Source organism: Megalopta genalis, chromosome 7 (assembly GCF_051020955.1).
Source record: "Megalopta genalis isolate 19385.01 chromosome 7, iyMegGena1_principal, whole genome shotgun sequence".
Taxonomy (NCBI): Eukaryota; Metazoa; Arthropoda; class Insecta; order Hymenoptera; family Halictidae; genus Megalopta; species Megalopta genalis.
The window spans coordinates 14,622,579-14,647,220 of NC_135019.1; the positions used below are offsets into that span (position 1 = coordinate 14,622,579).

General features: G+C 43.0%; 1 protein-coding gene across 2 annotated transcripts in view; it reads left to right on the forward strand.

Annotated features, from left to right (window-relative positions):
• cv-c (RhoGTPase activating protein) overlaps window positions 1-24,642 on the forward strand; it is a 550,236-nt gene that overhangs the window by 27,541 nt on the left and 498,053 nt on the right. For both annotated transcript variants that reach the window (XM_033472618.2, XM_076523451.1), the window contains exon 2: window positions 18,131-18,370. In XM_033472618.2, the coding sequence (XP_033328509.2) occupies window positions 18,173-18,370 (198 nt within the window). In that variant the 5' untranslated portion in view covers window positions 18,131-18,172. The remainder of the gene's footprint in view (window positions 1-18,130; window positions 18,371-24,642) is intronic.

The window sequence follows — 24,642 nt, forward strand, 5'->3', positions numbered from 1 at the left end:
ATCTACAATATCGATGCGATTTACCACCGTAAAACTTAAAGCATAAAAATGGAAGATAAGCGGATTATATATATATATATATATTTTATTATTATATATATATTATATATATTTATTATTATATATTATTATTATTATTATTATTATTATTATTATTATTATTATATATAATGCGCTTATCTTTCATTTTTTTAATATATATTTTATATGTATACTATATATAAAATAATAATAAAATAAGAAATAAATATATAAAATATATATAAAATATATATAGTAGATGTTTTGCCTAAACGCAGCGGTATTGTCGTAGGATTGTTTCTTACTGTCGGAGTGCATTTAGCATCAGAATCACCGTATCTTGTTTTATAAGAATTTTATAATGTCAATCTGTCTAAAATGAAGGAAACTAACAAAGTTCAGGAGCACACGAGTTTTTAGGTGGCCGAGACTCGTTTCGGTGAGGTATGCCCAAGGCAGAAGCCAATGTACCTGCCACGCCGTGGCTTTCATTACTCAACCGAATGTACACAAACGTTTAACGAGTGTTAAACCCATAAAGGTGTTGCTGACACTATGAGTACGACGCCTCCACTTCTTCGTGACGAGATATTCCGTTAGTTTCTCAGAGTGGGGCTACATAGCACGCATCGAGCTAGATACGCGAACGGTTTCCTTTCATTCGAGAAAAGAATTGTCTGTTTGGCAAAGAAATTAGCGACCGTTTGAGTGTCGTTTTATCTATTCTGCTACCTTTCGGGCCTGTTTGGCCACCACTTTGTACACAGCAAACAAATCGAACGTGTCCATTGTTGGATTTTGGAGGATCGGCGGTTAGTGCCTTTTAATGTTCCGATGCTTTTAATCCGCTTTTCAGCGTCGCTTGTTTGCCTGTTACGCGGTATGTACACGATCCAAACGATCGTTAGTACGCGCTATTGCCGCAATAAGAATAGAACGATATAGCTCAATTTGCTTTTGAAGATTTTAGAAAACGTGTTTTACATTGCGGCATGTTTAATTTATCGAATACAAAATGCTCGCGCGGCAAGTTATGTCCACAAAGTGCCTTAATGGTCGAATTGACTGTTGCATGAAATATCAGTGGTATAATCTGGGAATTCATTCGAGACCCACATCCAGGAAGAACGACTGGACTTTCGATAAAGTGGATTGATAGTACTACCGTGTAAATGGTGACTATATTCCTCTCCGCGGAGAGAGTTTGGGGCGAAAGAGAAATCAATTGAATTTATTTTTTACATCATCGCACGAAGGCCATTAGTTCCTATAGAAACAATCTCTGAATCGAATCTCGAGAACTTGAAGGGACAGCATCTGTGAAAATTGGACACTTTCAGAGTTAAACCTGTTTATAATGAAATATTCACTGTGGGGAAAGGGGACGCAGCGTGAACTGTATTTGACATACTTTGTGAGTATTTCGCATCAATGATGAAATTAATATGTTGAATTTGACTGAAAATATTAAGAATCGAATCGCCCCGTTCATGCGATCGATGCAGAAAATTTTGATTTCGCAGTTCAAACGTAACGTACAGTATTCAAATTGTACGATTTAAAAAAGGACGACTTTGCGATTACTTTTATTTCAACATGATCGACATCATAAGTTTATACGGTTTAAAATGATTCTTTGTTAAACTCGATTAAATTCGAAATCGTGTTTCGCTTCCTATGCACGCAGAGGTGCCTCTACCAAGAGGAAATCGAATAAAAACAATTTTCTTTCGATAACCAAATGAAACCATTTGTACAGATCGATTTATATTTCTGGAACCGACAGATGTATGAAAAGACTTTCGTGCAGAGGGTTTAAAAAGTGTAATGAAGAAAATCTACAAAAGCGATCGGGCGTCTTAAAAAATATAACGAAGTTCTAGCGATGAAGTCTCCGTGATAGAAGACAAGGGCGAACAGTTTCCCGACGTAATCAGTTCTCGATTTCGATAGCATCAGCATCGACTGGCCGGCCGAGTCCCGTTACATATTCGCCGAAAGTAAATAAACGAGCTTGAAAACCAAACAATGCGCGCGTAATTTAATCTCGCGGCGCGGCGCGGCGCCAGCCGGATCCGTCTAATTGTCTATCGTTATATTTTCGCCGTGCCGTGGTAGACAGTGCGTCCGCTCGATTGTATCGCTCGCCCGTATAAATATGGAAAGGACGTTTTGTACGTCCGCCTGGCTCGCCAGACTCTCCTTCTAATAATTTGTTTTGCAAACGAGCCTTAAGGTGTGCGATAAGCATGACTGGTCGATGAAGCTTGTCATGCGGATTCTCGTCCCGTCTCCGTCTCCGTTTTCTTCTCCGTCCTGGCGAGCCGAGCCGAGCCGAGTGGAGGAGCCGCGCCGAGAAGAGCGGAGCCGCGCCGATCCTCTCGCTCTCTTCCACTTCCGTTTTCTCTTGTTCTCCTTCGCGTGCACGCCTTATGTGTACCAACCTGTCGAATTGGTTGCAACTCGACTTGTCCTCTCGGATGGAAGGACGACGGGATGGTATCCCCACCGCAGATACGGTTGGATCCGTGTTTTTCGTTTTTCGCGTGGGTGATTGATCGACGACCCTGCACGCTGCTAGCCCTGCCGATGAATCTCCGCACGGTGCTTTGACCGCACTCCGATGACTTATTGCTCGGACACCCGCGTAGATACTCGTGGGATACCTAACCCAACTACGAATACAGAAATCCGCTCCTACAGCCACCGCGTTCGGGTCTGTTCGCGTGATCGTGAACAGGTGTCGACATCATTCTGCGATCCCTACGTCCGCTCACGGACCGCTTCTGTTCTCAGTCCTCGATGCGATCAGGCTCTGATCATGCGTCCTCGACTATTGTACGGGCGACTGCTGAACGTCGATGCTCTTCGTAGAAGGCGGGCAATTTCCAAAATTTTCTCGACGTCGTTCTGCCTATGTAACACATCACTCGATAAGTCTCCCGTCTAGCTAAGAAAACCAATTTTTTTTTTATAGAAATTCGACTTTATTCTTCAACATACTCTTCTTCAAGAGTGATACATTCGTTCCAACGCTCCTATAACTTTTCGATGCCTTTTTTGTAGAACGCGATTTGTCTTTGTTCTCAAAATAGGCCTCCGTTTCGGCAATCGCTTCAGCATTTGAGCCAAATTTCTTTCCCCGGCGCCTCTTTTTAATGTCTGCAAAAAGCCAGTAGTCGCTGGGGACTAGATCTGGAGAGTACGGTGGGTGGGAAAGCAGTTCGAAGCGTAATTCGTTCAATTTAACCATCGCTTAACCGCGCTCCGAATCGTCGACACGTTGTTGTTTTTGGTCCGGCGTGAGCAAACGCGGCACCCACTTCGGAAGCAATTTACATATACTCAAATTGTTGTGTAAAATTGTAAACACGCTACCTTCTGATATCTTTAACCCTAGAAAGATAACCATATGATAACGTACGTAAAAGATAACCATACGCTTCAGAGGCGCATGCTTTTCTAAGGCGTCAATTTTATACTAACAATGGATATTTATTTAAGTTAATCTAGTCATTTTAAAGGTTTAGCATTATTGTAAAAATAAAATGCATTTATATTATATTTTTTTATATTTTAAGTAATTTTAAACTTAAATCACTAGACCTCTATGAAAAATTAACAAAAATCAATAGTCTTCGCAGGCGCCCCTGCGACGTAGGTTATCTTTCTCGGGTTAAGGTGTCAGCTATCTCACGCAATTTCACTATACGGTCTTTCACAAAACTATTTTGTGGACTTTTTTTATGTTTTTCGGAACAACTGCCGATTTTGAGCGACCAGAGCGTTCGGCATCATCGATGTTTGTACGACCGCGTTTAATTTTAGCATACCAGTCGATAATAGTCGATTTCCCTGGTGCAGAGTCTTCGTAACGCTTGTTAAGTCACTGTTTGGCTTCAACAGTATTTTCCCCCATCAAAAAACAATGTTTAACACTTTATCGTCCGGTCGTGGTTGAGGCTGCCACTCAGTAAGGACTGGCTTAGTCGCGCGCGCATTTGCTCCCAGTACCGGCTAAATTTTCGCTATTCATTGTGTTGTGCTTATTCCTTTAAAAATAATAATAAATAATAATAATTATTATAATTATAATTCATAAGGATATGGGGAGGTCAGCATACAGGAGGTCAGCTACTAACAAAACAGTAAAGAAGCGAAAACCGTCGATAGCTAAAAGTCGATTAATAGGCTATCGGTCGATAAGCATTGGCAATCGAAAAGCCGATTAATAGGCTAGCAATCGATAAACATTGGAAATCGAAAAGCCGATAAATAGGCTAGCGGTCGATAAAGTGTTAATCAATACACGATATTCTTTTCCAACCATTGTTTTGAAAATTACAAAACTGGGATCACTAAAACCACTGTAACCTGTAAACTAATCATCAAAATGTCATGAAATTTTGGCATGTATCGTTTGAAGGATGCTGCTATCCAGAAATCATATAGGTTTGTCAACAGTGTTGCCATATATGTGTCAGACCGGAGACTTATTGAGAGACGTGTTATGTATGGTTGATCGGCACAACCATGAATATACAGCCATGAAAATGCGTGGAGGACGAAGTAATTTAGGATTTGCCGTATAATGTCGCGTCAGACTCGTTTCGAAAATTTCAAACGTAATCCACTAGAACAAGAAGGATAAAAATCTCGTCCAGCAATCGATTAGGGACAAAGAAGTGCCGATCAACGTAATTATGAAAGAAATATCTCTTGAATATCCTGTGCCCCGTAACCCAGAAGTAAGCGAAAGCGTGGCTTCCGAAATGAATCCGTCGATCGAGGCTAACCGATAACAGGATCATTATCGCATCGTTGCTCGTATTAATCGCAGCGAAGCAAGCCTAAAGAGAGGGATCGATCATCGGAGAGTATCCACGGCAGATTCCGGAGCCGACGTTCCCAGAGACGCAGGATTTCGCTCGTTCCGGGTATTTTTGTAGGCAGCGATAGATAGGAACGTTCGGCGGTTGGTTTATCGGCGAAACCCGTGCAACGTTAATGACAACGGCGTAAAAAGGCCGGCCCACCGGGCTGAAACCGGATCATAATGCAGGATAGAAAGGTCCCCGAAGGCTCGGAGCTTCATTCCGCGAGGCGGACGCGTCGCCGGTTGTACGTGGAACTGCGGCGGTTCTTATCAGCCGGATTTACGATTTCGATTAGCACGTAGTCGGCGTGTCCGCCTTCCTGGTGGCGTGGAGGCACTAAAAACAATTATCGCCAATATATTCGCCGGCGCGGGCTGTTCGGCGGAGCGGGGTCGGCGGGGAAGACGCGCCGCGCACCGTTCGTCTCGGTTCAGGCCGGTTTCGAAGCCGGGGTCCTCGGAGCCCGGTCTTGCCTTCCGTGCGACGCATTGTGTGCAGTTTATCTTTGCGGCGAACCGGCCGATCGGGCCACCAAGAAACACCGAAGAAGTTACGTAAGGTTAATTGTGGTTGCCGAGGCTCGGCCTCATCTACGGCCGCGAGCAACCTGCGAGATGCGTGTCTGCCGTGCGTGCATCAATGCCGGTCGTTATCATGGGACCTTGCGAACCAAGAACACCGATATTTTACGCAACGTCTTGCCTCGCCTCGCCTTGGCTCGCGTGACAACTCCGAAGTCCTCCTCTAGTCCTCGCCCCTCCGTTAGCCTAACGTTTTACCGATCTTGCGGTATTCGGTGATTTACGACCGCAGGCTTGCCGGTTTAAGGCGATTCCTCTAATTGTCACCGGAGGACTCTTTCGATAGCACCTTCCCTTATCTCGGATTTGTTTATCGACAGCGACTTTTCGATCGGAATCAGTTGCTAGAACCCATAAAGTGTTGAACTGTTCGAACAAGAGCACGAACTCGTCGAGTCTTGCGAACTAGCTTCGTCGTTCCTTGGGCCCAAGCCAACCGTCGCGGGCATCCGCGCAATTCGTCTCTAGACTTCGAAAATAATGCTGTTTTCGGTTGGAACTCGCGTAAACATCTCCGGCATTTGTATTAAATTTTAGAATTTCGCTGTAAACCGGGCTTCGCAGAAAGAAGCTTCGCCCGTTCTAAATATGTAAATTATTTAGAAATTAATTGGAAATAGAAGATTGCGAAGACGTTTATTAGAATGATTAAAAGAAAAAATCCATCGTCACCATTGGGTTCCGATCTATACGGTTGGCTTCGAACATTTTTGTTTCGTAGCAAAATTCGCGATCTACTTGCAACGCTAGCCTAATCTCGAGTAACTAAGAATACATAACGCGCTCTCGGAAAGGTCGTTCGTTTTGCTTGGCAGTTCTCTCGTATCGTTTGGAAGAAGATATCGTAGAAACGGCAATTATCTGTTCATTCCAATTCCATCCTAATTCGAGAGTACAAGTATCATCAGTCCAGAACGATCACGGTGTAGTGGATGAATAGCTCTTACGATCAATGATGCACGGCAGGTCTCCTCGTTCGAAAAACAGGCTGCAGTGTCGTTTATCACGTCATACATTATTTAGTGTATTACGTTCTTCATCGCATTCTTCGCTTGCCCCGTGCAATCAATCTTCCGCTCGTACGCGCACATCAAAATCTCGCTAATTGCTACGATGAGAATATAATAACACCTGCAAAAAATACTCTATTCCCTCCCTATTACCGCACCTTTTCAAACTCCTTACGATCGCATCTTCATTCCTACTATATCACGATGCTTGCTGATAATAGATTGCATATTAATGAGCCGCCGACTAATGAAACAATCGGGGAAATCGTAACCATCTCTCTGTAATTACATTACCAGTCTTGAATCGTGCGATTATGCATTGCGAGATTTCGTGGCGCAACTATAACTCCTTGCCGTACTTTGACGAGTCTGATTCGCTATGAAAATTTATGGCAATAACTTATTGAGTACAGATATAAAAAGAAAATTGGAACAAAATTCGAGTCTCTTATCATCAATATTTAAGCATTCAAGCAAAAGGCATACAATGAGCACACAATTTCTTCTCCCTTCAAAGAAATTATTGCAGTCGAAAAATTTCTAATCGCAGTAACTGCGAAGAACATGGTACGCGAAGGGGTTAAAACGTTTCTTCGTGCAAAAAAAGGATGGTCGAAGATTTGTTATCGTGTAATGGTAACTGTCTTTATCGATGAATACGCAGCTCTTTCGTTTCCTTAAAAAGATCGCAGCACCGATGCATAAAACTACCATAAGTGACAAGACTATTTATTGCAGACCCGAGCAGCCGGCCAGTGATACAAGAAAATCGTTTTCGTCTGAACGAAAACGATGTTGTTCAAATACTATAACAAGTTTTTACGGATAGCACGGAGACGTTCACTAATGGAACGAAACGATAGCCATTTAGAGTTAGGTTTCACAGCATCCCTTCGTCCTATGCCCGGCATCGTATGCGATCTCGGTAACAGTCTTTTCTTCTGTTTTCGATCCGCCGTAACTCAAATTCGATTACCATAGACAACGAAGTTTCATCGCGTCGCACACAAAAACGTTACCGTATATTTTTAATCGTCGAATGTTGCTCTAAAAACGTTCGACGGTCCCCAGCAATGGAAGACACTCGAAAACTTGCTCGCGAACGGTGCGATCGTTTGCGTGAACCCAAACGGGACACCTCGATCGGTGTCGAACCGCGTCCGCGGTAATTAACGAACGTGCTAAAAGCATCGTTACAGCGGCGCGCCGGCACGAGACGTCCGAGCAAAGCAAGAAACAGTTCTCCGGATCTGTTATCTCGGTGCGGGCCATGCGAAAGGCCGATGATAATTCGCAGTACCGCGTCGCTAATAATAAAGCGCGCGTTACCCACGTGCCCGTTCGGCCACGGATATTATTACCGAATCCGTGACAGAAAACACCCTCGGCATTAATGGACATTTGTCGGGCATTGCGAGGCTGCCGCCTTGTCGCGCGCGCGCACGCGACTTTCTGAACGCGGACGCGGACCGTGGAAAAGGGGTTCGGCCGTCGGCCGAGTTTATGGCGCCCCTTAAAATTCGACGATCGGTTTTACGCCGTGTGATTAACATACTTCAATGTATCGTAAACGCGCCGATAGGGCGACGCGAACGGACCGAAAGGAATAACGGAGCGCGTCATCTTCGTCTTCGTCTTCGTCTTCGTCCTGGTCGCCGTCACCGTCGTTGTCGTTGCCGCGTGCAATTGATTTTCTATGCGGAACCGAGCCATTACAAGTCGACCGATCGTTTCCATACGATTATCGTGTTCCGCGTCCGCTATAAATACCTGGCCTCAATATTATTGATTTACAGATAAAGGTATCGGCCGGGGATGTCGCGGTGTATTTTAATGAAATTAATGCACGCCGCCGAGGCGGTCGTCGTACATCCGTAAATAATACAAGCTCCGAGCATAATTGCCAGGCAGACCGAGGGCTGGAGAATCTGCTCGGGTCGTCGCGTTATTTCTGCGCGGCCACGCGCTATACAGGGTGTCCCAAAAATGTCTCGCAATACGGAAATAGCGGTAGCCTGAAGTCATTTGGAGTAAATTTTTCCTCAGCGAAAATGCGATCCGCGGCTTCGTTCACGAGTTATTAACGAAAAACAGTGACCAATGAGAGACGGGATCAGCTGGTGCGAGACGACCGAGCCAATCAGCGAAACTGGGCTTGGTGCGCTCGTTGGCTGGACCGCCTCGCGCCGGCCAAGCTCGCCTCTTATTGGCCAGAGTTTTTCGTTAATAACTCGTAAACAAAGCCGCGGGCTGCATTTTCGCTCAGGAGAAAGTTACTTCAAATGACCTCAGGATTCCTGATTTAAACGGCCGCGCCGATGACACTACCGCGGGATCAGCAGATTTTCGAATTTCACTTTCGAACGAAATAGTCGCGCCTGTCAATTTGCAATTTTCTAGATTCTGCGAGGCTTCCGGTGCGCGCTAAATTTTCGTCGAGCAAGAACACCGAGTTACAGCGAGGCTACGATCGCGTGTTAACAAATTTCTAAAAAAGCCGGGCTTTTTTCGGCGGTCGAACGAACGGTCGCTAACGGAAGGTTCGCTAACGAACGGTCTGCGTCGAGGTTATGTCGAGCCAAGACCGTTCGTCGGTGGTGTTTTTATGGGGGGCTCGGTGTTCGCTCGCCGTACGCTCCCATGAATTGCGAGCGAAATTACTGTCGGGTCCGCTTGACAATGTCGGCGTAGGACGTGGGAATTTGTGGCTGTCGATAGGTCAGCAATGAACGCCGTGCCACCTATTTAAATAGCCTCGATAGAGGTATCGCGGCTCGGGCTCCATCTTGCCGCAATATTTCGTGTCCCACATTTTTAGCAGCCGCGTCTCGCGGCTCCCCGTTCGATGCGATACACGGCGCTGACGGATACGGCACGAGTAATAGGCACACGTCGAACAATTCGCTTAATATCACTTGAACAGCACGCCGCAATTCGCAACGAAAGCGTGTGCGTACCGGGCCGATTTTTCGCGCGGCATTTTAAGTGCGGTACGATTAAAGTCGGCACTCGGCACGTAATAATCTGCCGACGCACCGGCCACCGCGCCGCGCCGCGCCGGTAGAAAGTCGCCATCCCCTTCGCGAATTAAGGCATAAATCGACGCGCGTTGATCGTCGAGGGATCTGAAAACGCGGGTTACCGATCGACCTGTCACGCACGCAAGCCATCGAAATAAGTGGGTCATTAGTTAACCCACTATGCCCGAAACGGGCGGCCGAACGTTCCGCCGTGGAATTCCCAGCGGCGCGCGGCATATGAAGTTGTAGAACGCGTGAAATCTCTTGATCAGAGGGGGTGCCGGGACGAGAGCGGAGAAGGTAATTTGGCTGACGCTGAGCGGCGCGGCGCGGCGCGGTGCGGCGTTTCGTTCGTCGTCGTTAATTGCCGAAAACCGCTATCCAATCTCTTGTTCGAATCGGCTCCTCGTTTCACGAGAAAACGGCAGTCAGTCGGTGAAATTCCAGCCGACAACTGCCTGTCACCACGCTCGCCACACTAGCCACGCGGCCGTGCGGCCGCGGACGCGGCGCGCCGCGCCGCGCCGGCGTGGGACGTGGGAATTTGTGGATCGCGATAGAGAGGCGCGGGGCGTCCAGAATGCCTCGTAAATAGCTTCGATACCGATGTGCCTCGCGGTATCGATACCTCACCCCGATCAAGTGCCGCTCCCGATGCGACGCCGCGACGTCCCGAACGCGGCGGACACTCGGCCAGTTGGCAGTCGGCTCGCCGCGTCGCGCCGGAATTAAAAACCGTCGGCCTCGGGACGTGTGTCGCTGTTATCGCTCGGAAATTCTTGCCGGTAATTTACTCCCCATCGGTTTCTGCCTTCTGCGAGCCGAACTTCCCACCGGCATGGCACCGCCGTTCCGCGAATCGCCGGTTAATTGCGGATTTGTTCGGCTATGCACCGACGCCATGGCGCGTCGCGACAGAGTTGCTTCCTGCATGAGTTTCGATTGACCCCTTCTTATTCGTTCTTTTCCTTGCTTTTCTATCAGTTGCACGATCGAGAGTTTCGAGTATTCGATGATTTTTTTTTATGATATCTTTGACACGGTAGAACCCCTGGATACAGAGCCAATTAAATAAGTATTGCAAACGAATTGGTTGAAATTAAGTTTAAGATAGGATCGGATAATGCGGGAAGCGAAGATCGGAGTATCATGTACTTGCATTTTGAAATGGCGGTAGCAATTAAATGGATTCCAGCAGTAAAGAGGCACTCCCGCTTTTTTTCCGAAGCTTTTGTTCTTTATCCTATTTCACGAAAGAATGCGATCCATTGGCTCGCATGAGTCGGAGCTAGCTCCGAGAGCAGTAAATACGGTCGTTTCGCAATAGATAGCATTGCGTGTTTAGTATGTTTGGTGTAGTAAAGAGGCAGGTCTATAAACCTATATTTCATTATATTATTCGAATACTTTTGAATACAGTATCCATTATAGTAATGACTATAATAAATTATACCCTCTTTTTAAATCCGTTTAATGGATATTGCGCCAGCTCTAGGCAACTTCCATATTTAAATGGAATTCATTAAGGCATTAAGGAACATATTGGTTTCATAAACCCTGTAAAAGTTTGATAACACGAATGTTAATTGGCCACGAATTTATTGCGCGTTTCGAACGGTACATACTTGATTTCTAATTAGTTCGCGTCGGTTTGTTTACCGCGGCATCCCTGTGCGCACCAATTCGCGACGTGATACATTTTCAAACTGATTTTTACGTTTCTGCCAGATGCAACACGGTCGTTCAGAGTTCGGAGGCATATTAACCCTTTCGCTCCGAACGACGGATATATCCGTCATCCATATGAACACTCGCGGAGCCGAACGCCGGATATATCCGACATCCACATGATCGCCCTCTGGGGACGAACGCCGGATATATCCGACATGCTGGTAAAATTGCGACCTAATTTTTGGACTGCACCGCCTCTTGTTACTATTGCGTGAATCTTTTGACGAAACAAACAAACGACAGTCCGAAATAAACGACACACCATTCAAGTTATATTTGTTCTACCTGCATTTCCCATTATTATTGTGTTACATGTCATAAAGGGATAGAAAATCGAAAGTACTTACTTTAGGACTAATTATTATGTATTATGTTTTGTATTATGAATATTATGTTTTATTTTATTACTGTATATTATATATTATTTCTTCACTTTTTCCATTGTTAATGAAACTTTTTTTACCTATTAAATAACTTTATATCTTATGCAGAAATTATAACTATATTGTTTTAAAGAAAAATCCCTTTTCTTCCCAAATACACTATCCACGCGCAATGTGCACAATTTCGGCGGGTGGTTCCGTTCAGGAGGGGCGCTACGGCGGACTGAACCGCCGTAGCGAAAGGGTTAATAGGATTCCGGTAGGTGCAGGATCGAGTGGACTTTCCATTTTATATTCAATTAGATAATTCAATTAATGCCGAGTCTTACCAAACGGGTAAGTGAAAATCAATTTTGCTTAGCGGCCTTACAACTTAGTGAAAAGTTTGATTGAATCGTTAACCGGCGAAGTGTATTAGGTCTACGGGCAAGGATATCGCTCAAGTGTGACAGGCTGGTTTCCAGGAAATTTACATGCGACATAGCTTTTTGAAAAATATTTGACACGTTTCTTCTACCTGTTTATCATTCTCGCCTCGGAGGAAACACGCATTTTCTCGTTGGACCAAGAATTTTGCTATCGAGGAACAATTGAAAATCGAAGATCAAGCTCGAACACTTTTCTTTCTTGTTGTTTCTGAATAATTTCCAGACTTTCACTAGAAGAGAAAAATATTCTTACGAAGCTAAACTATTTAGAACTTGCTTGTCTGTATATTTTACTTGTATTCGAGGCGCCACTGCGATTGAAATTATTCTTCGAAACCATCGAAGTCAAATTGTACTATCCACGACGATTTTATATTCGTTTCGATCATTCTTGTGCATCGCGAACACGCGAAAATCCTCCTCGAATGTAGCCTGCTATTAAATGCATCAATTAATTTCAGCGATATTTTGCAGAACTTTTCTACGCGAAACGAGCTCACGACCGTTCTTTGTTACTCGGCGCAACGGTTACGTAACAGGCACTCCGAAGCACGAGCAATAAAATACATCGATAACGTTTGATCACAAAGTTTAGGAGCGACCCATAAGCTTGCATGGATTTAAGAGTGACACGCTAATCGTATTCCCGCTAATAAATCAACGTCGATCGGGAAACTGGTCTATAAGACCAGCGAGCAGCGGCGGTCGGACGTGTGTTTTGACTATTGCGTAAAAATTAATTAAATACCGATCTCGTATACCGCCGTCAGAGATAGCTAACAAGCAAGCGTCGCCGTCGCGGGCCGACTGACAGATATACACCGCGGACGCGTGGCTAATCGCAGGATTTGCGAAATTGATTCGAACGCCGAGCTGCAGCAACAGCCAGCACCGTTTCCACGTGCTCGCGCAGCTTTGTAATTAACTCTGCGGATTTTCCGTTTTTCAATGTCTCAATTGTCAAGACACTATCGGGCTTCATCGTCCGCGCTGCGTCGGCCGACATTTTGTCTTTACGGATTACTACTTTCTAACCGTGTTATTATTATCATTATTATTATTATTATTATTTTTATCATTATTATCACCGTTCGGACCGGCGAGATCCGATTTAAAAAGTCGATCAATTAATTTCACGGTACGGCGGCGAAGTACAGCGATACATTTATCAAGTCGGTGGAAATGTCCGATACGAATAACTTTACAGTTTCATTTACTTCCTACGTTCACCTTTAAGAACCACGCGGCCAGCAGGAACAACTTCGTCGACTCGTTGTATCTTTATTAACTCTACCCGCAATTTTATAAATACGTGTAACGCGACGTGTAACACGATGCGAAAAATACAGCCGTTCATGCAATTCCGACAAAATTGAACATGTTCAATTTCAATCAGTGCGAAGATCAAATGAATTCAACAAATATCGATACGGTTTTCTTTCGAATTATTCGAACGATGAACGAAAGAACGAAAATTGTATGCAGCTACCGCATCTTGGCGGGCGATGAGCAACATTTTCGTCTTGCACAATGATTCGAAGCCTAATCGTTAACACTATGCCGTCCGCAGATCTGAGATATGATTCTTTTATTCGACGCCGGCAAAATAACTTCGAAATGTTAGATTTAACCCTTTGCAGTCGAAGCTGTTTGAATTCGAAATCCAAAACATGATTTCTGATCTACAGTATTTCTATTTTATATAATTTATTGCGATTTATGCATATGAAATTGAGCCTATTGCAGCAAGTGCAATGCAATTTTAATAGTTTTTTAAATATATAAACGAGTCTGATGCTCTCAGAATGATTTTGAAAAATAGTATACCAATTTCTAGTGGCGCCTCAGAGTCGCCATTCGAGTGCAAAGGGTTAAAAAAGAAATTTCGAAGATGGCGATAATATAAATTCCTAAAATAAAGATATGTCATCCAAGAATTTTCGTACTTAATTCTTAGTTAAATAAGCACAGTGCTATAGTTAGTTTGCCGCCTTCTAACACCCAAGAAATATAGTTCAAATGTTATTTCAGTTTTTGAGAATGGCACCAGCGTGGTGCCACCGGACGGCATAGTGTTAATTTTCGCGGACGCCGAATAAACATTCCGTCGAGCGTTTTCCACGATTACGAACGACGCGAATCATTCGAATCGTTCGAACCGCTTGGTTGGCCGGCTGCTGGCAAAACCGCCTGAAAATCGCCGTTCTATCGAGCATCATCGTTCACCTGTGAAATCACCTGACTCATTCAACGGCAACAGGTTACCGCGATCAGACATCCGGCGATTTTCTAATATTATGTCTGCGCCTCGCGAGACCAGCTCGTGTTCTCATGCATGACTTTATTGTTGGCGAGCCCGCTGAATGAAACGGCAATCGTATCATGTCCTATAAGTATCCCACTTGACTCGGCACAATCGATACACGATCTCGCGGTAGATCGCCCAGATCGTGATCCAGCTACTATGATAGAAACCTGTTGGCCCGCTGAACTTTGAAATAGTCGCAGAACTTGAGAAAACGTTGTCCCATTCACGGAGGAGCGTTCTCATGCGAGCGCTACCACGAAGAAACCGATAAACCACGAAGAAAGACATTTCACGGGGGGACAATGCCGCTCGGGTTAACCCTTGTGCACTGCACGGGTCAATTTAACGCGGTTACGAAACTTTATTTTCAACGGTCGCCGCTCGTTCTAGAAATATTTCGCTCGCTCACGACTGACATCGAGGTCCTCGAACTTTCTACCTTCATATCACTGTTTAGTTTACATTGATTATTTACAACATACACTCATACACGAAAGTGTTCGAACGCTCACGTTTCTAACATTCAATTAATAAAATATATGTGTTAAACTCGAGCATTTGATATAATATGACACATATTGGGTTGGCAACTAAATCATTGCCGATTTGTTCAATGAAATAAACAATTTTTTTTACTTGGAACGAAGTTTAATCTGTAATGTATTTTCCATTTTGTTCGATGACCTTTTGCCATCTCTCTGACAACTCGAAAATTCCACGCTCGTAGAAAGTCTGATCCTTTTCGGCCAAAAACTGAGTTAAGTGAGATTTTACAGCGTCATCATCGTTAAAAGTTTTACCACGAAGGGAGTTGTTCAGGGATCGAAATAAGTGGTAATCCGATGGCGCGAGATCAGGACTATATGGTGGGTGTAACATCGATTCCCAACCAATATCCATCAATTTTTGCCGAGTGGACAAAGACGTGTGCGGCCTAGCATTGTCCTGATGGAAAATGACACCTTTACGATTGACCAATTCTGGTCGCTTTTCCTTGACCGCTGCATTCAATTTGTCCAGTTGCTAACATTCACGGATAATAAAAAATAACATAATAATAATAATAATTTTATAATATAACATTTACGGATATCATAAAAATGGGAGTGAGAGACATCTATAACTGAAATCGGCAATTACTTAGTTGCCAACTCAATATAACAGGGAATGGGTCTTGAAACTGCGTGAGCAAAATTAGAAAATAATTCAACAATATGTAGCGTTTTTACAGTACATTTATTGTATACACGTACTAGAAATGGCTCACAAAAGTATTCGACTCTGACAATTAAGAATTTCCGAAAAGATCGCAGAATGTAAACAAACATTGCTCAGTTCACTAGCAGTTAGTCCAAGGGAATCAGTGTTCAAAATTTCTGTCGCAATTTTCATTATTAATAATACAACAAAATGAATCGCAAGAAATCCGAAACGTGCAAATCGATAAGAGAATTAATAGTGAAGTGGTATAAAGAAGGCAAATCATACAGCGAAATCGCACAATTTGTAAACAGAAGCAGATCCACTATTCATTATATCGCGAAGAAATTTAATACGCAAGGTAACGCTGCTAATAAGCACCGTTGTGGGCGTCCAAAAAAGCTGAATGAAAGAGTTGAAAAGACGATTATACGAAAATTCAAACACGATCCTTTTACTTCTGGAATTTTACTTCTGAAATTGCTCTGTGCGTCGCTATCGCTTTCGATTAGACTCGTTCTGAAAGGAACGAAAGAAATCGCGATTCGTACAAAATCGACTTCGATTCGATAACATTCGGTTTCAACGGGTTCAAGCTTGGTTGAACCTAATCAAGCTTGATCACATGCGATCACACGCGACCAGGCGTGGTCAAGCAACGATCAGGATGGGAAAATGGGTCCGAAGTACCGGCGCGACGCGGGTCTCGCAGTTCGCTGGGAGAACTAATCTGCGAAATATAATTAGCCGCAGTGACTAACGCCGAATGTTTCTGCTAAATTTAGCGAAATGCAATCATAACAGCGCAGGTGGCCATTTTACCCTTTTCAAGTGTTTGACAAGCCGGGATTATACGCGCGGCACAGCGACGTGGATGTAGATGTGGATAGTGAGTCACACTAGGGCTAATTATAATCCCTTTGCCCGTAGGTATCCCCGCGGCTTTCCTTTTGTTCTCCTCCTTCGTCGTCCGAAACGCTAATTTGTATCCTCGCGATAATAGTATTAATTACGGCCCTTTTTCAAGAACAAATACCGGCCGAGGAGGGACAGCCTTTTACGATCTGCTAAACACATAAATCATGCGTTGATTAAGAATCTTCGTGGCTTCGATCTCTCGGGCACGATAACGACTAATTTGGTACGACTGGAACTACTAATTTGTTTGAAATGAATTCGATCGGATCCGCCCATCGCGTCAATTTCACACTGTCCCCGCCAATTCACGTGCCTGTTCTCTATGTCAATTTACCTCGTACGCTTCCGAAAAAATAATTGCACGCAAATTCCTATTTATAACTATTTAATAACTATTTATAACTATTTAATAATTCTTAATAACTATTTAATAACTATTTATAACTATTTCATAATTCTTAATAAGTATTTAATAACTATTTATAACTATTTAATAATTCTTAATAACTATTTAATAACTATTTATAACTATTTAATAATTCTTAATAACTATTTAATAACTATTTATAACTATTTAATAATTCTTAATAACTATTTAATAACTATTTATAACTATTTAATAATTCTTAATAACTATTTAATAACTATTTATAACTATTTCATAATTCTTAATAACTATTTAATAACTATTTATAACTATTTAATAATTCTTAATAACTATTTAATAACTATTTAATAATTCTTAATAACTATTTAATAACTATTTATAACTATTTAATAATTCTTAATAACTATTTAATAACTATTTATAACTATTTAATAATTCTTAATAACTATTTAATAACTATTTAATAACTATTTATAACTATTTAATAACTATTTAATAACTATTTAATAACTATTTCCACTCGTTCATGTGCTTCATATTTTAAGTTGACTACACATTGTCCCACATTTTTAACAATTACATCAAATTGCAACGCATTCACGCAGAAACGAACGATTCCAGGCACAGTTCAAATACTGTGCTTATCCTCATTTCCGAACAAGCAATTTAGGAAATTATTTAGCCTTCCACAATATTAATATTTGATTTCATGTTGTCCATTTTACAAAAAAAAAACTGCAGAAGTCCATAGAAACGTTTTTGTGTCGATAGATATGGTAATAATTTCGTTGTAATTTTGTCGGGAAGTTGAATCACGATCGAAATTGTTTCGTCTAGCCGCTCGCGGAACGGAAATACACGAAAAATATATAAAACAAAGTACACAAATGTCCACAAAAATGGAGAATTTAGAAAGCGGAGATACGATTATTCGATCGCTGCGGTTCGTTTTTATAGTTACGAATTGTCAAGGTTATATCAAGGATCGAACAATCGTATCTCCTCTTCCCAAATTGTCCATTTTTATGCACAATCCGAGCGTCAGTTAAGGAGACATTACTGTGGATGGAAGTAACAGCGACACGACCCAAGCAAAATCGGCTGAAACTCTGCTGTTAAACTGATGCAACGTCGATAAAGAATGCGATGTCACGGGTCAAGGAATTAGCGAGTCGTTGTCGGCGCCTCTCGAATACTTATTTCATTAGTTTGATCGCCGCCGGTTGCTGACTCACACTGAACGTAGTGCGTTACTTCTGTTACAGGTGCACAAGAAAATGCGCGTAAGGTCAAGGTGACGGCAGAGCATGGAGACCATGCGAGACACCGGTGGGCTGCAGGTCGATGCCTCGAAAGGAAGTGTCGTGCCGAGCATCGCCGCCTCGAAAACAGTGAATCAGTTGAAAATAGTGGAAAGTGATGATGAGAGTGGCAAAGTTTTGAGTGAGAGTAAACCGGAGATGGATCCTTACAAGGAGCTGGAGCTGTACCTCGCCAAAGTCAACGTAAGTGCTCGATTATTCATCTCGTATTACGTTTCGTCTCGATCGAAAAATTCTTCTTCCCAGCGTACGCTGATTGTGAACACAATTGCCGACGATTAACACGTTCCGTGCCGAGCTTTTTTTACTCGAATCTTCACACTTTGATATTTTACTAAAACTTGATGTATTACGTGCAATTATTAATTCTCGTACACATAACAACGTAACAAAAACTTATCAACGCCCATTCTTGCGGTGGAAATTGATTCTTCGGTTCTAAATTTCTTGTAAACAATTTGTTCAGTTCACTAAGTAAACATGCAAGCGTGTACCATCGATGGTACACGTGGCACGGGACGTGTTAATTAGTCAAAATTCGATTCGAGAACGAGTCAAAAGTGACCGAAAACATTATCGCGTTGTTACGTCAGTGCCTAGTTTTGGATACGTTGGCGCACATTAAGGCGATTCGTGCGACACACAATTTTTTTCGAACAGTGCAGTACTTTGCATTGTTTGATCGATCGTGAACGCGATCGATCCTTCGGTCGGGAACAGTTGGCGCGATCCAAGCGGGCCGAGCGCACGCACAACAAATTGAACATGACGCTACGATCGCTGCGCAAGATTCCAAAACACGTTTCATCCGTGGCCCGTGACCGCCTGGTCCACCTTTCGTGCGTTGCCTTCGCCTTCGCCTTCGTCTTCGCCTTCTTCATCTCTCCGCGTCTTTTCTTCTTTGAAATTCTGTCTTTGCCTACCGCGTGCGCGCGCGCGCGCGATCCATCTGTTAGAGACCCCGACTACGGGACTGAGCACTAAGTCCCGGCACGAGTGACACCCGAGTTCGTTACGTTGGCCAGATTTCACTTTCCCCTTTCGGCTTTCGACACCACACCCCGGTCGAATTTGTTACCTGCTTTTTTCTCGGAACTCGTTAATTCGAAACGTAATTCTTCGTTCATTAAGGTACCGGCAATTTCGAAGGGAGGGCAAGAGAATCTTGGAGTCCGACATTTTGAATGTTTACCAAATGAATTCTTTCGTTCTGTAGAAAAATCTCTGCACCTAACTGCAGGCTTTGCACTCGAAATTCAGCCTTTCGTAGATCTTAATTAATCCTTTTGCGGGGCTGCTTCATTTATTGGTAACTGCTTGTAATAAAATTCTCTATATATATTTATATAATAATATTTATATAGTATATAATAATATATAATAATAATAATATAATATATAATATAATATAATAATAATAATATAATATATAATATAATATAATAATTATAATATAATATAATAATTATAATATAATATATAATATAATATAATAATAATATATATATATATATATATATATATATATATATATAAATTCTATATATTCTATAAAATATATATAGAATTCTATATATATTCTATAAAATATTATAAGTAAATATCGAAGATCAATGAAAATCAACTGTTTCTAATAAAATTTGTATTCTTTTCACGAACTTGTATTAAATTTAACACGTTGAATGCCACGCCGGTTTTACAGAAATTGTCCGTGGCGCCACGATGAATTTTCTTTTATGTGATACATATAACGTTGAAATATTATCTGCAATAGATAAGTTACTGTGTATAACCATGTTTGACATGTTAATTGCGACAGGGGTCACTGTTTGAATCGACGATGGTAATAATACCAAATTTTAGATATTGACATTTGTTTGAAATTATATATATTTCTATCGATTTGGGCGCGCCGGTCACCGGTGGCCCCCGTGGCATTCGACGTGTTAATTCGATTTGCAGAAACGTAAATACGATGTCGGATTGCAGGATTAATTTGGAATGCAGAACCAGTGATGTACCTACGTTTGATAGACGTTCCGATGGAAATATCGAATGATTTTCTGAAACTTTTCTTCGCGACAGAATCCGAGGACTTTCACTACGGTAGAAATTACGCAATTTAAAATTCAGTCTTAACACAGCGCATTTCTAGAAGGTATCGTTAAGCGTTTGGCCCGTCTAAGGAATTTTTTAACGGTCTCCAGTCTAGTTAGGAACTTTTTTCGGATCGACGCGTTATCGAAGCGGAACCTGTCGGTCACCGAAGCGGCCGCTCCTCGCGGTGGCTGCAGCCGGTGCCTAAATTAGTGCACCTGTTCCAGTTTCGTGGACCGTGGAATTAAATGGTTCTGGTGGTTCGTGCGCGGCAGAATGGACAAAAAGAATGGGAACGCGACCGGTTCTGATTCGCTAGTCAAAAGCTTGTACGTAGCCGCGTACACAGGATTCCCGGCGCAATTATTTCTTGCGGAGCGTGTCGGTGCGTCGATGTTCCCGTCTAAGCGGCGTATATACCGACCGCATCGCCGATGCGATGCGATGCACTGGTGCATGTCGGTGCAGCGCGAGCATCGGCCCGATATTTGCGCCGCGCAAACAGAGGATTCCGATCCGCGAACAGGCCGAACGTGTCGGCGTCGGCGTCGGTGCCGGCGCGCGGCCGGAATCGCGGTTCTAAAAACGTGTCGACGCGACGCGGAAACAGTCTGTCATCCTCCCACCACTTCCAACGGTGTTACGTGACTCAGAATTTTCCATATGGTCCGGATTCGTTGTTTCTTTTGTTCCGTTGCACGGCCTCGTTAGAACGTTCGGCAAAGCGTCCGGAACCCATTCACGTTCAGAGCGGCCGCCGCGCCGATCGCAACAATGATCGCGGGCTCGTTTTGCTCGTTTCGCGATACCTACGCGTTGCCGTACGGTTACTTAATACGTTCCGCATAGTCTACGCTAATCGTTGTCGCTTTCTTCATTCGGCTAGCAAGAGCTAAGCGGCGGGTTTCTCGTTCGACGCTTTGACTGCGATCTTCGAGCAACAGTTTTCTCCATTAATTCTAAGATACAGAAAATAAATAAAGATTTCCTTCGATCGAAGATTTTAGCTCGCGTATTGGACTTTACACAGTTTCTTATTTATATTGTAAATGTGTTTTTATTTATATATTGTACGATGCAATAGCGGTAGCATTTTTCTACTGCAAAAGCGAATTCATGAAATTAATCGATGCCGGAATAACAAGCAAATCTTTGCTTAAGTTAAAATCTAATTCAATTGTATACGTGTATCATAAAATTTCGGACAACGTGCGTCGTCGGCTAATTGAAACAACAAACGTGTTTTGGCTGGCCCGATTTCCGTTTATCGCCCGATCAGAGCGCGCTCCTCGAAAATCCGCTGTCCGAGCGGTCTGGAAATAGTCGAAATACACTGAAAACCGGATGTCTTCGAAACGCAAATAAACAAGGAGAGATTGACTCTATATTCGGCACACGTGGAACGAGTTTTCTCGATCGAACCGAACTTTGGATTCTGTGCAGATAGACGCCGATGGGTTTTCGTCGAAGTGGATACGCCGCGATCGATCCTCCTCGCGAGTCGCGACGAATATCCTGTTTACGCTCGCGCTTACGTTTACGCTTTGGAAGTTTTCAGAGCTCGGCCTTGGTGGCCGACCTTGTTGTCAGGCCCGAAGCAACGCTCCAAGAACGGCCAACGGTCGCCGGCCAATTCATTCGACCGATTAATTCTGCCCGGCGAATTACTTTCATTAATTAATTGTCTGCCAGCTTCGGGCGAAGCTCGTATCATTCAGAAGCGTTCGAGTCGCGCAAGCTTCGGCACTCGCACGGCCATTAATCATTTTAATTAGTTCGTTAACTGGTCGCTTTGGCGGGGCAATTAATTAAGGGACAACACAACTCGCTGCGTGCGAAAACACGTTACTTTGTTTTCGACTGTGTGTCTCCCACTTCGCCGGTCGCCGCGGTATTACCTCATTGCGGGATCCGCTTACTGTTGCGCAATCCTGCACTGTATAATAGGAGCTGATAATTCCCATTGAAGTCAATATTTCTTCTGTTTGACGCGGGCTCGGCCCATATTGTTAGTTAACACGTTCCGTGCCGAGCTTTTTTTACTCGAATCTTCACACTTTGATATTTTACTAAAACTTGATGTATTACGTGCAATTATTAATTCTCGTACACATAACAACGTAACAAAAACTTATCAACGCCCATTCTTGCGGTGGAAATTGATTCTTCGGTTCTAAATTTCTTGTAAACAATTTGTTCAGTTCACTAAGTAAACATGCAAGCGTGTACCATCGATGGTACACGTGGCACGGAACGTGTTAACTGGCTGTGGGAACCATTATAAAATTACGGTGCCCGATACTCTCTTAGGAACAACCGTCTTTTTAAATCGTTCAAGATAGATTCTTCGAATAGAACGCAAAATACGGTAATGTCTCCCTAATTGACGCTCAGATTGTGCAGAAAAATGGACAATTTGAGAAGAGGAGACACGATTATTCGAACCTTGCAGTTCGTTTTTATAGTTGTTGACAAATCGATAACCACAAAAAACGAGCCGCAAGGCTCGAACAAATCGTATCTCGTCTTCCAAAATTGTCCATTTTTGTGGACAATCTGAGCGTCAATTGGAGATACATTACTGTACATCGAGCATAAAATATTGCAGAAGAGTCTAAGGATATCGTTATTTTATTGTTCATTTATTAGCATTGTTGGAAGAAGAAATTCGCTTCCAGTTAACATCTGTTTTTTCAAAATTGCTTCACGAAATTCCGAGTTTGTATAAAGAGATTCCTTTTGGAGGGGGTAATTTCGTTCAGAGATTGAACATTCGATTTTGCAAATGTTTAAAATTTTTTAAATTGACGAGATTATGACAACGCGTGGTTTGGACCATAAAGTTGCTAAGAGTAAATATTAGTATGTAATTGTTTAATTTAGTTTGTTTTTAGCCGTAAAATAAATAAACATCATAAAAAAACTACATAACAATGCGTAGTTTTCTTGGAATTTTATGGAAAATACTTTTCCCAATGGACTATTAAAGGTAACACAAATTATGGTTAGGCTTATCATGCGATGTCTTTTATTTATTGGTTTATTATATAACAAAATGTTAACTAAAATAATACAAACTATATTACTTAAATTATTACTATATTACTATATTACTATACAAAATGATGTGATAATTATGATATTCTGCGAAGCAATTTCATTTGATTGCGAAGCAAAGATCTTTTTATTTCTTCCGCGTTTTGCATGTTGTGTGCCGGCAAAAATAACCAATAATTAAATACGACAATCCCTTAGTCGTGAAGGGGTTAAGGTTAAAAAAACAGGATAAATCAAGATAATTTCTGTTCCAGCTTCATAGCCCGCGAAAGATAAAAATAGGTATAAAATAAATATCATTTAATGTCTTTTTATCGCATAGAACAAATAGAATCAAATAAAATACCGCGTTTCCCGCGGTCTGAAGCGAACGGCTATTTCCTTAAGACGTATTTACCAGCTAACGTTTACCAGCTAACTTCTTAATTCCGTCTGTTCAGCGTAACCGTTTAACGAATTACCCGCGAAGCAATTAATTCAGCCGGGTCGGTTAGCCGGAAAAGACGCGCAGCACATGCTGCGCTCGCAGAGCCTCGGCCATACCGCGGCTAGAAAAACACGCGCGTTTTGCGTCACTCCGGGGGAAAAAAAGTGAACAATGTCCGCGCGATCAACGGCAAGCTGAGAAGCAGATGACACGTTTCTGTCCTCGGGCCATAACTTTTTTTGTGCGCAGTGACACACGGACTTTTTGCTCTTTCCGGCGATCGTGCGAACCGGAGGATCGTTGCCTCGCCGAGCAACGAGAAACACTCCACTCCCGACTCCCGGCTCTCGAGGGCCACTGGCGAGGGACCACGGACCACACGAGTCATTTTTATTCGCGACCGTTTCTGGCCTTTCACCCTTCCTCCCTGCTGACCCCCCTTACCCCGGAACAACCGAGAGAGCGCTCGGAGCCTCGAGAACGGTCCTGCCGGGACCAAGAACCGCGTTCGATCGTCTCCGTCCGTCGAAAAACGCGATACGACGCGTTTCAACGCCGATCTCTATACGGGAACTACTTGACTCGGTGTAGCCTTGACCAAATCTCTCGGAAGACGCGGTATTTTCGACGGTAGGGTCGTTCCACGATAGAGCTCTCCAGAACTGGATCGATCCACTTGTCGATGCTATCACCGTTATAAATATTTTCGGGCCACGGCGAAGCTAATTTTACAACGAATAATCGAGCTGCCTTGGCGAAACTGTTCGACGACATTAACCATTTGCCAGACGTCCTTCCAGTCGAGGGTTCCTGTTGCGATTGCCGATTAAACGTTCCCATCGATCCGGCCGCGAGTGTCGCTTTGCTTTCTTCT